At 46.1% G+C, this 11,774-nt stretch overlaps 1 protein-coding gene across 1 annotated transcript; it reads right to left on the bottom strand.

The window, feature by feature from the left end:
- Positions 1-6,837: 6,837 nt before the first annotated feature.
- Positions 6,838-10,407, bottom strand: LOC135093050 (ankyrin homolog). Its single transcript, XM_063991924.1, has one exon. The coding sequence runs from the start codon at positions 10,151-10,153 to the stop codon at positions 8,573-8,575; it is 1,581 nt and encodes a 526-aa protein (XP_063847994.1). The 5' UTR covers positions 10,154-10,407; the 3' UTR covers positions 6,838-8,572.
- Between the last annotated feature and the right edge of the window lie 1,367 nt (positions 10,408-11,774).

The following is an 11,774-nucleotide window of genomic DNA, read 5'->3' as shown; positions in this document are numbered from 1 at the left end:
ACACACACACACACACACACACACACACAATAAAAATGGTGATTGAGCATTTAATATCTCTCTCTCTCTCTCTCTCTCTCTCTCTCTCTCTCTCTCTCTCTCTCTCTCTCTCTCTCTCTCTCTCTCTCTCTCTCTCTCTCTCTCTCTCTCTCTCTCTCTCTCTTCTTCCTTAAGTGTGACAGAGAAACTTTCACGGCATGTGTGTGTGTGTGTGTGTGTGTGTGTGTGTGTGAGAGAGAGAGAGAGAGAGAGAGAGAGAGAGAGAGAGAGAGAGAGAGAGAGAGAGAGAGAGAGAGAGAGAGAGAGAGAGAGAGAGAGAGAGAGAGAGAGAGAAAGCCGTGAACGAACGCACACACACACACACACACACACACACACACACACACACACACACACACACACACACACACACACAAGTAACATTCCAAACCACATGTTCTTTTTGACACATTTATTGTCGGAATGCATATAAAAAAAGTACGATAATTGTACGAAAGCAACAACACAGGAAGTACAAATGGGGACAATAATAGAGGCAACAAGAAGCAATCACAGAGGCACCCCGTTATAATAATAATAATGATAATAATAATAATAATAATAATAATAATAATAATAATAATAATAATAATAATAATAATACGACAAATGAATAAACAAGATATACAATTAAGAAAGGTCCTATTTGAAAACTGATTCCCGTATCTTTTTCTTTTTAAACAATAGAAAAAAATATATATAGGAATAAGATAAGAAAATATATACCACAATTGGCATGATCTGGAAACAATGTGTGACCTTGAGACAAAAAAAAATCATTGTCTGGGAAAGTTAAACAGAAGAGAAAACATTACATAACGAGAGAGAGAGAAAGAGAGAGAGAGAGAGAAAAAAAAAAAACGAACAAGAAAGAAAAAAAAGAACATCACAATTCACAGTCTTAAAACAATACATATCTTTTATACATATTATTCAATTGCCTTAAAAGAAAAAAAAAGAAAGAAAAAAACAAGAGATTACAGAACTGAAATAAAGTGGAATACATTGATAGGTTGAAAAATAATGATAACAACAACAACAACAGTACAATCTCTCTCAAAGTATTTTTTTCAGTGGATTACAACCGGCCCCCCTTCCCCCCTAATCAAAAACATGCCCCCAATAAAAAAATACGAAAAAAATAATAATAACAACAAAACCACGAAGTCACCCCAAAAAATCCTAAGACTTCACTTCGAAGCTTCAATTACTTCATTTCGAGGCTTCACGCAAGTTTCGGTTCACCAGTAACGAGGCTTTCAACCTGTAAACCGAATGAATTACTTGCGCGGTTCGATCCCCTTGAATTCGTGAACCGGGGGCGTCAGTTCACGAGGCAACAGAAGCTCGTATTCATGAACCGGGTAAACCAGTCTGCTGCTCACCAGGGGCTGGGATTCGTGAACCGGGGGTGTTAATTCGACAGGCAGAGGAGTTTCGAATTCGTGAACTGGGGGTGTTAGTTCGCGGTTCATCTCTGGCTGGAATTCGTGAACCGGGGGAGTCAGTTCGCTGTTCATCTGGGGCTGGAATTCGTGAACCGGGGGAGTCAATTTGCTGTTCATCTGGGGCTGGAATTCGTGAACCGGGGGAGTCAATTCGCTGTTCATCTGGGGTTGGAATTCGTGAACCGGGGGAGTCAGTTCAGCAGGCAATGGAGCATCGAATTCGTGAACCGGAGGAGTCATTTTACGGTTCAGTTCGAATTCGTGAACCGGGGGTGCTAGTTCACGGTTCAACTGTGGCTGGAACTCATGAACCGGAAGCGTCATTTCACGTGTCGGTTCAGGAAACACAATCATCTGCTCTTGCTTGTTGTTCTTCCCCGTCAGTTTCTTTTTTATGTTCTCTCCTGACGAAGTGTGGAGGTCTTCTGGGACGCCCTCCACTTCTTCGGGTATAATTTGGCTTGTTTCCGTGGCATCCCCGCGTATACAGCCCTCTGCCACATTTCCATCACCTTCTGTGGGACAATCATGGGTATTGTTTCCCCATTCTCTCCTGCAGAAGGCGCTGAAGGGACCACACCATCATGACCCGCGGACTGGAGACCTGGAACCTTCACCACATCTCCGTTTTCTTCGAAGTCCCCAGTCACTTCCACAGTCTTCAGCTCCAGAGGGTGACTACTGACGAAGGGAAGGGCGAGGAACACCGTCACCACCACCACCAGGAACCAAGTCCCCACACACGCTGCCCAGTGCCTCATGTCTGTCTTCTGCGGTGTTGTGGACAGGCAGAATGATGTTACCTGGGCCAAACGTCGAGATGGACTGGCTGGCGCGAGGCGGGTGAGCGGCCTATATTTATGCAAGAGGTGGTGGTGGTGGTGGTAGTGGTGGTGATGGTGGTGGTGGTACACAGGGAGCAAGAAGAGGAGGAGGAAGGAATGAACAACCGCAAGGGACAAATAGAGAAATCTTGTTCATGTTTAGCTTTCTATTTTACAGAGAGAGAGAGAGAGAGAGAGAGAGAGAGAGAGAGAGAGAGAGAGAGAGAGAGAGAGAGAGAGAGAGAGAGAGAGAGCGGGGGGGTAAGCGTGTTCACCTGTCAAGGAAAGATGAGCGAGAAAAAATAAAGAGAGAGAGGAGGGCGGGTGAAATTTGCAACAGGGGAAAAAAATGTGGAGAGAGAGAGAGAGAGAGAGAGAGAGAGAGAGAGAGAGAGAGAGAGAGAGAGAGAGAGAGAGAGAGAGAGAGAGTTACATCAGAATCTCCCCAGTATAAAAAATATAATTACATGTGTTCGTTTGTCTGTCTATCCTCTCTTCCAGCCAATCTATTTATTTATCTATCTATCTATCTATCTATCTATCTGTCTGTCTGTCTGTCTACCTGCCCATCTGTCTGTCTGTATGTCTGTCTACCTGTCCGTCTGTCTACCTGCCCATCTGTCTGTCTGTCTGTCTGTCTGTCTGTCTGTCTGTCTTATAATTTGCAAGGACGCTTCCTACACACAGTAAAAAAGAAATTATAATATTAAGTAACTGTTCTTGATTAGTTCTTACGTGTCCTCCTCCTCCTCCTCCTCCTCCTCCTCCTCCTCCTCCTCCTCCTCCTCCTACTATTCCTGTTCTTTTGTTTTCCTATTCTTTTTTTTTTTTTATCATTATTATCGTTTTCACTAAGTTCTCTTCCTTCTTCACCTCCTCCTCCTCCTCCTCCTTCTCCTTTTCTTCTTCTTCCTCCTTCTTCTTCTGTTCCCGCTTATTTTCATGGCATTTATCTTTCTTCTCTCTTTTCATTATCTCCTCCTCCTCTTCCTCCTCTATTTTTGTTGAAATTTGAAAGTTCCTGATGTCATATGAGAGAGAGAGAGAGAGAGAGAGAGAGAGAGAGAGAGAGAGAGAGAGAGAGAGAGAGAGAGAGAGAGAGAGAGAGAGAGAGAGAGAGAACAATACGTACAAACTAACTACAAACTTCCTTCTTGTGAAAGTACAAATGTTGCGTGTTCATTATTATTGTTGCTACACACACACACACACACACACACACACACACACACACACACACACACACACACACACACATACATTCAAGTAAAAAGAAAAAAGCATTAAAGATAAACATTCTCTCTCTCTCTCTCTCTCTCTCTCTCTCTCTCTCTCTCTCTCTCTCTCTCTCTCTGTTGTATATTACTTGTACCTTAATCAACAAACAACAACAACAACAACAACAACAACAACAACAACAACAACAAAAACGAGGAAGGAAACAAGAAAAAAACAACAGCAATGAGGAAAAAAATAGCCAGTGGTCAGAGAGAGAGAGAGAGAGAGAGAGAGAGAGAGAGAGAGAGAGAGAGAGAGAGAGAATGGGTAACCTAACTATTTCAAAACGCATCTGTATAAATGTGACGGTGACATTGCACGTGTGAAAGTGTCAACTCTCTCTCTCTCTCTCTCTCTCTCTCTCTCTCTCTCTCTCTCTCTCTCTCTCTCTCTCTCTCTCATCACATTTATATCACCTTTGTTTCTCATTCACTCTTACTTACTTCCTTCATTCCATTGTTGTTGCCATCATTGTTGTTGTTGTTGTTGTTGTTGTTGTTGTTTACCTTGCTTATTTTACCTTTCTGATCTATTTTACGCATTTATTTGTTTTGTTTATCTTTGTTTTACTCTCATTTTCATTTTTGTTCAAGTTCATAATAAGTTTGTATTATTACCACCACCACCACCACCACCACCACCACCACCACCACCACTACTACTACTACTACTACTACTACTACTACTACTACTACTACTAAAACTCAAATACCTTTTCCTAGTGCTAACTGTAATGAAACAACGAAAAAGTACAGAGATGCCCTTGAGAGAGAGAGAGAGAGAGAGAGAGAGAGAGAGAGAGAGAGAGAGAGAGAGAGAGAGAGAGAGAGAGAGAGAGAGAGAGAGCACCGCAGCCAATCAATTCACTCCTCACCCCCGTCGCTCACTCCTATTGGCTAAGGCCCCCCTGCAGGAATCACTTTATAGAAAACGAGATACCAGCCTGCACAGTGGATTAGACAGTCGTGGAGGCAAGGTGTTCTCTCTCTCTCTCTCTCTCTCTCTCTCTCTCTCTCTCTCTCTCTCTCTCTCTCTCTCTCTCTCTCTCTGATTTGAAAGTTTGTTTATTTTCATTTATTTTCGTTTATTTAGCTTTTTTTCATGTTTTTCTTTTATTTATTGACGTTTATCGATTCTACTTTGTTTTTTTTTTCGTTTTCTGTTGAGATTGTTTTCTTTTCCTTTTCTCTTGCTTTTCTTTACTGTTCTCTCTCTCTCTCTCTCTCTCTCTCTCTCTCTCTCTCTCTCTCTCTCTCTCTCTCTACGAAAGAAGGAGGAAGCGAGATCTGAGTTCGAGTGAATGTATCGTTGCGTGTGAGTGCATTCAACACCTCTCTCATTCTACCAACTGTAAACATCGTGTGCTGTGCCGCGGGGAGAGAGAGAGAGAGAGAGAGAGAGAGAGAGAGAGAGAGAGAGAGAGAGAGAGAGAGAGAGAGAGAGGGGAGTGAACTATATAATTTGAACATTAATATTTATCTCTATGTGTTTATATTCAACTTTATTCTGTTATGAGGCTTGTTTTCAAAGGCCTTAGACGTGTTTAGTGCAGTTATCGTGTGTGTGTGTGTGTGTGTGTGCAGAATCCTTGTTAGACTATCACTCGAATCATGAAAACCTTTTATAACTGACATTTGATCCTGTTAAATTCTTGGAGACCCATTGAAACCTGTTAGAATACCTTAACTCATGAAAACACCCTTGATAAACCTATAAAACCATCACTAGAATCATGAACGGCCTTGAAAACCCCAAACAACGTATACAGTAACCTGTCAAACGTCACTGGGACCATGAAAACACCCTTGTGAACCGCAATAACTTTCCTTAACATCTCTCACACCCTTCCACACCCTTATAACTTCCACTAGAGCCCTTTAAAGAACGACTAGTCATGAAAACACCCTTGCAAACCCCACCAACTCCCAGTACAGTTTGTTGTCCCGTTGAAATCGCGGAACTTCCACTACAACTTTTTAAAACTACCGCTACTAACTCAACACCTGGACTGATAATATGAAAAACACACAGGGAGAAAGAGACAGAGAAAGACATGGAGGTTTATTCACCACCACCACCACCACCACCACCATCTTATGAAAGCCCACGGTTTAAAAAATGCCCGCCAGTTTTTGACCCTCTCGGCTACCTAGCGTTCTTACTGATAGCAGGTCAGCTGGGCCTTAACATCATCACCCTAAGCATCAACAACAACAACAATAACAATAATAATAATAATAACGATAATAATAACAACAATAACAATGATAACAGCAGGAGGTTGGGTACACTGGTAGGGAGCGAGCGTTTGAATTTAAATAACGGGAGGAAGGGAGAAGGAGGTTACGGCTGGGAGGAAAATAACGGAAGAGAACGAGAGAGAAGGGAGAAAGAAGATTACTGGAGAGAAAGAAGCGGTGATATAAAGAAAGGAAAAGATAAGAGAGGATTAAGAAGTGATGGAAAGATGAAAGGAGACAGAGGGAGAGAAAGAAATGACGGAAAGATGGAGAAAGCAAACGAACGAGAAAGAGAAGGTAACAGAAAGATTAGAGAAATGGGGAGTAAGGGAAAGATGAGAGAAGAAAACAAGAGAAAAAGAAGAAATTACGAAAAAAACAGGAGATATGAGAGAAAGGAATAACAGAGAAGAGAGAAAGGAGGAAAGAGATAAAGGGAGGGAAGAAGGAGGTATGGAGAGGAAAATATTAAGTGGTGGTGAAAAAGAAAGTGGAAATAAAAGAAACAAGAGGAAAAAATGCTGGGTGTACGAAAGAGAGAAAGAGAAAAAACTTAAAAATAAAAGAAAATGCGGTGGAAATTAATGAAATGACAATGTAATGATGAGAAATATTTAAAAAAGTGACTGTGTGAGAAGAAAATTGTGAAAAAAAGACTGAAAATAAATAAGATAGAAAACTTTATATTCTTGAAGTCAAAACAGAAAGTGACAAGAAAATTCAGAATAAAAGTGTAAATAAATGAAAAATAAAAACACAAATAGGATAAAATAAACATGAAAAATAAATAAAACAAGGAAATAACACGGAAACGATAACAAAAAAAAAAAAAAAAACATGAGAACAAGAAAAATAAAGAAAAAAATGAAAGTTAAATCAGAAAAATAATAACTAAACGAACAAATAAATAAATGAGGAAGGAAACTAAAAAAAATAAAAATAAATAAATAAATAAAAAATAAAAAGAGAGAGAGATTAGGAAGATAAACTAACTGATACCAAACACTCTTTTAATAGAAAATGGACGACTGGGTAGCTGCGTCAAGAGGAGCATCGCACTGCGCACCACCTCACCAAACTTTCTCTTATTTTGGCTTCATGAACCTGCTTCTAATATTGCTTCAGCTCATCACCACTGTCATCACCATCAACAGCAACAACAATAATAATAACAACAACAACAATAACAACAATAATAATAACAACAACAACAATGACATAAACGGTAGACACGTAAGATCTGTGGCTAATGATGTGATATCTGATATTTTAAAGGTAGTAACTGAGGAGGCAGAATATATTAGCTTACCACTAAAAACTGATAGAAAACAGCATCTTAAAACAGAAAACGTGAATCTTAAGGATGACTGTACTAATGTCGGGAAATCTGACCAGAACTTAATAATTTCGCTTGATTTTGGTGATGAAAATGTGAAAAACTTCAGTAATACGAAGATATTTACTCAACACAGCACTTTGTCTGTCCGAGGTGACGAGAAATATCAGAAAAATAGCGGTAGTATAAAGAAAGCAGGTCAGAATTTCACTTTTCCTGTACACAATCAGAAAAGTCAGAATTACCACGCTTTTTCTGAGCCAACTCATCAGAAAAATAAAGACTACCAAACTTCTCCTGAATCAGATAATCAGGAAAACATAAATTACTACTTTTCTGAAGCAAACAGACACAAAAGTCGGAATATCCACACTTTCCCTGAGCCAAATCCTCAGAAAAATCAGAATATTTACACTTTTCCTGAGCCAAATCTTCGGAAAAATCAGAATAGCCACACTTTTCCTGAATCAAGTCCTCAGAAAAATCGGATTATCCACACTTTTCCTGGACCAAATCCTCAGAAAAATCTGGATATCCACACTTTTCCTGAGCCAAATCATCAGAAAAATCAGGATAGCTTCAGAAACCCTCAGAAATCCGGATATAACCGCACCTTCCCTGAAGAAAATGAGGAAAATGATAATGAAGATGAGTCTCACGATCCCTGGTCCTTGATTCCGCACGTGAGCAGCAGCGAGGCAGGTGTGGGCGTGTCTGTGGGCGCCCTGGCCAGGTGGGCGGGGCAGGTGGCCGCGTTCCGTCCCTGCAGGAGGTGGTTGGCGTGTCAGGTGCTACAGGCGATGCTACAGGTGATACACAGGTGAGCTAATCTCCGTCAGGTACGCTCCAACACCTGGCTTTGTATTAACACACACCTCAGACTCATCAGCATTACTTTCAAAGGTCGAGGAGATGGTCAGCTCATGGGTGTTTCCTCCAGTGATGATGTAGAGTCCTTGGGTGACCATGACGGCAGCTCTGGGGCACAGTAACTTGCACTACGCTGTGTTGAGTGGTGGTGATGAAGCGGCGGTGTGTGGCGGTGCGGGTCCTGGTGCGTGTTGGCGTACTGGTGTTAGTCTTGTGGTGTTACCGTGTCGTGTTTCAGTTTAGGGGTGTCGCAATGATGGTACAATAAAATAGATTAGTTATTATTATTATTGCTATCATTACCATTCGGCCATCTTGTTTCTTCATTGAGAAGACTATAAATATAATAAAACTCCTTCCTTCCTTGCAGGGGCGCGGGCGCGGAGTGGGCGTGTGCGTGGCGGCACCGCGGCTGTAACTTGCTGCCGCGCCGCCCGCCTTCCCCAGGCCGCGGCGCTGCGTGGAGAGAATAAGGCAACGCAGCAAGCCGCCCCTGTCCTCGCGGGCGTGAGGGACGCGTCAGGAGGGAATGCAGCGTCAGGAGGGGGCGCGGGAGCACATGTAGAAGGCGAGGGGCACCATGAGGGCCAGCAGGATGGGCATGTGGGCGGGGCGAGCGGCGTAGTACACTGGCAGGTTGTTGTGGCGGTCCAGGGTGTTGACGGGGCTGTCCCAGGAGAGCAGCAGCTGCACCTGCTCCTCGTGGCCCCAGCGGCACGCGTACGCCAGCGCCGTTCGTCCCGCGTCGTCACATTCATCCGGCGCCGCCCCCGCCTCCAGCAGCAGCCGCGACAGTCCCTCCTGCCCCGAGGCGGCCGCCAGCATGAGAGGCGTCACGCCACCCTGACCGGCCCGGCCCGGGTCGGCGCCCTCCTGCAACAGCGTGGCCAGCATCCTCTGGGAGCCCGCGGCGTTCTCGGCGATGTAGTGTACCAGCTCGGCGCGCAGGGCGGGCGTGTTGAGGGCGGGGAAAATGTCGATGGTGTTGAAGTAGTCCCACGCCACCACCGCCTCGTGCACCGCCGTGGCGCCCACGTCATTGCACACGTCCACCTGCGCCCCCGCGTCGATCAGCAGCCCCGCCACGGCGTGACTAGTGCAGCGCACCGCGGCGTGCAGGGCCGTGTTGCCCTGGCCGTCCCGCGCCTCCAGCTCGGCGCCGTACTCCAGCAGGCGCAGCACCTGCTCGGGGCGCCCCTCCACAGCCTGGAGGTGCAGGGCGGTGGTGCCGTCGCTGGCCGCCACGTCTGGCCGGGCGCCCTTTTGCAGCAGCAGCGTCACGGCTTCAATGGACGAGGCGCTCATCAGCGCCGTGCTGCCTGCCTCAGTGCGGGCGTTCACGTCGGCGCCGCCCGTCAGCAGCTCCTCCACCACGCCCACGGCGTCAGCCTGTGACGCCTTGATGAGGGCCGTCTCGCCCTTGGTGTCAGGCGTGTCCGGCGCGGCGCCCGCCGCCAGCAAGGCGTGCACGGCGTTTCGCTCGCGAATGATGGCAGCCGCCATAAGCGGCGTGTAGCCCCGCGGATTCCTGAAGTTTGGGTCGGCGCCGTGGGCCAGCAGCACGCGCACGCACGCCAGGGACTGCTGCATGCCGATGCCGTCGCTGCGCCCCGCCGCCCACATGAGCGCCGCGTTGCCGTCCCGCGAGGTCACGTTGGGGTTCGCGCCGCGCTCCAGCAGCACCTTGAGCGTGTCCACCTGGCGGTAGTGCACGGCGCACAGCAGCGGCGTGTCCCCGTCAGGGCCGTGCACGTCCACCTCGGCGCCCAGCTCCAGCGCCAGCCGCACCAGGTCCGTGCTGCACGACTTTACCAGCAGTGTCAACAGCGGCGTGCCCTTGGGGGCGCGGGTGTGGGGTGACGCCCCCGCCTCCAGCAACAGGCGCGCCACGGCCTCCCAGCGGTCAGAGTCAGAGTTGCACACCAGGAAGGTGAGGGGCGTGTAGCCCCCCGCCAGCACCAGATTGGGATCCCCGCCGCGCTGCAGCCACGCCCGCACCGCCGCCTCGTCACAAGTCGCGAAGGCGCGGGCCACACGCGCGGCCTCGTCCCCCTCGGGGGCCGCCTGCTGCGACGCCCCCGCCAGGCTGCTCCTAAGGGCAGGGCCGAGGGGCAGCATGGCACAGGCCGTCTCACCACAACACTGCACCCTGCCGGCGCTCACTGCGCGGCGCACTGCCAACACGCCTCGGCCCCACGCCCTCACGCCCCGCGGCTATATATACCCCTGCCCTGCACCGCCTGTCACCACCACCATCACTACACCTGCCCCACCAGCACCTACCTGATCACCCCAACCCTTCCTCGCCCCACCACCTCAGTGCCCCCTCCCCCTCACCGCGCCATCCCAACAACACTGCCATGCCAACACCGCACACCACAGTACCATACACACACACACACACACACACACACACACACACACACACACACACACACACACACACACACGTATTTATTTATGCACACAATACAGTGAGATACAACCTATATTGAGAGAGAGAGAGAGAGAGAGAGAGAGAGAGAGAGAGAGAGAGAGAGAGAGAGAGAGAGAGAGAGAGAGAGAGAGAGAGAGAGAGAGAGAGAGAGAGCACCACAGTTAATTTGGTGCAGTTCTTACCTCATCTGACTGTCTTCCTGAACGTGTCGTCCCCTTCAGTCCCTCCTCCTCCTCCTCCTCCTCCTCTTCCTCTTCTTCTATCCCATTTCTTACATGTTCCTCTGTCTTCCATATCTTCTTTTACATCATCCGTCTTCTTACATGCCTCTTTCATATTCTCTTCTTCCCTATCTTCTAATATAGTATGTGTTAATTATCATCTTCTATGTCTTCTGTTCTTCTTTTTCTTTTCTCTTCTGTTCGTTATGTCTCCACCACCACCACCACCACCACCACTAACATCATCACCATCATCATCACAATAACCCTTTCGCCAGTACATCTCTTAACAGCCTCTTCCTCAATTTCTTTTCCTCTCCCTTCCCTCTTCCTTGTTTCATTATTACTTTCGTTTCTTACTTATTTCTTCTCTCTCTCTCTCTCTCTCTCTCTCTCTCTCTCTCTCTCTCTCTCTCTCTCTCCCCAAACCTCCCTTTCTTTCTCCTTTTCCTCTCCCAATCTCTCTCTCTTCCATTTCCTCCTTTTTCTCTTATCTCCTAGTCTTTCTTCTCTCTTATCCTTATTCTCGCTTTTTTTCCTCTCCTTCCCTCTTCCTACCAGTCCATTTCCCTCCCCCTCCCTTACATGCCTTTTCTCCTCCTTGTCTCCTAGCCAGCCCTTCTATCGAACCCTCAGGCATTCGAAGCAGTCTCGGATCAGTCTCATACCGGCTCGAGATAACTGAAACGAATATTTATGAAACTATGTAGTGTTTTGTAGAAATATGTTATGTAGTAGATTGATTTGTTTGTATTTTTTAAGTGTTTGTATTGAAATATCACCCATCTTATTTATTTATATATTTATTTTTGCTGGATATAATGATATAACTTGAATTTACGTTATTTTCTTTCATTATCTATTAGTCTGTTTGTCTTTTATCTGTAAATAGTTTGTGATGGTACAATGTCAACAATTTCCGCTCTTTGTGATTGGTTTATAACACCGCATGTATGTAATTAGACGTGAAATTGCCTTGTTTTCCTTAATCAACTAGTAAGGTGTTCGTCTAATGATTGTACAGACTGTAGATTCACGATGGCATAACATTATCTTCCTATCTAAGCTACGATAAGTAAAT

This window comes from Scylla paramamosain, chromosome 41 (assembly GCF_035594125.1).
Source record: "Scylla paramamosain isolate STU-SP2022 chromosome 41, ASM3559412v1, whole genome shotgun sequence".
Lineage (NCBI taxonomy): Eukaryota > Metazoa > Arthropoda > Malacostraca > Decapoda > Portunidae > Scylla > Scylla paramamosain.
Note: the sequence above shows the minus strand (reverse complement) of the source record. Positions and strands in the feature narration are given on the sequence as shown.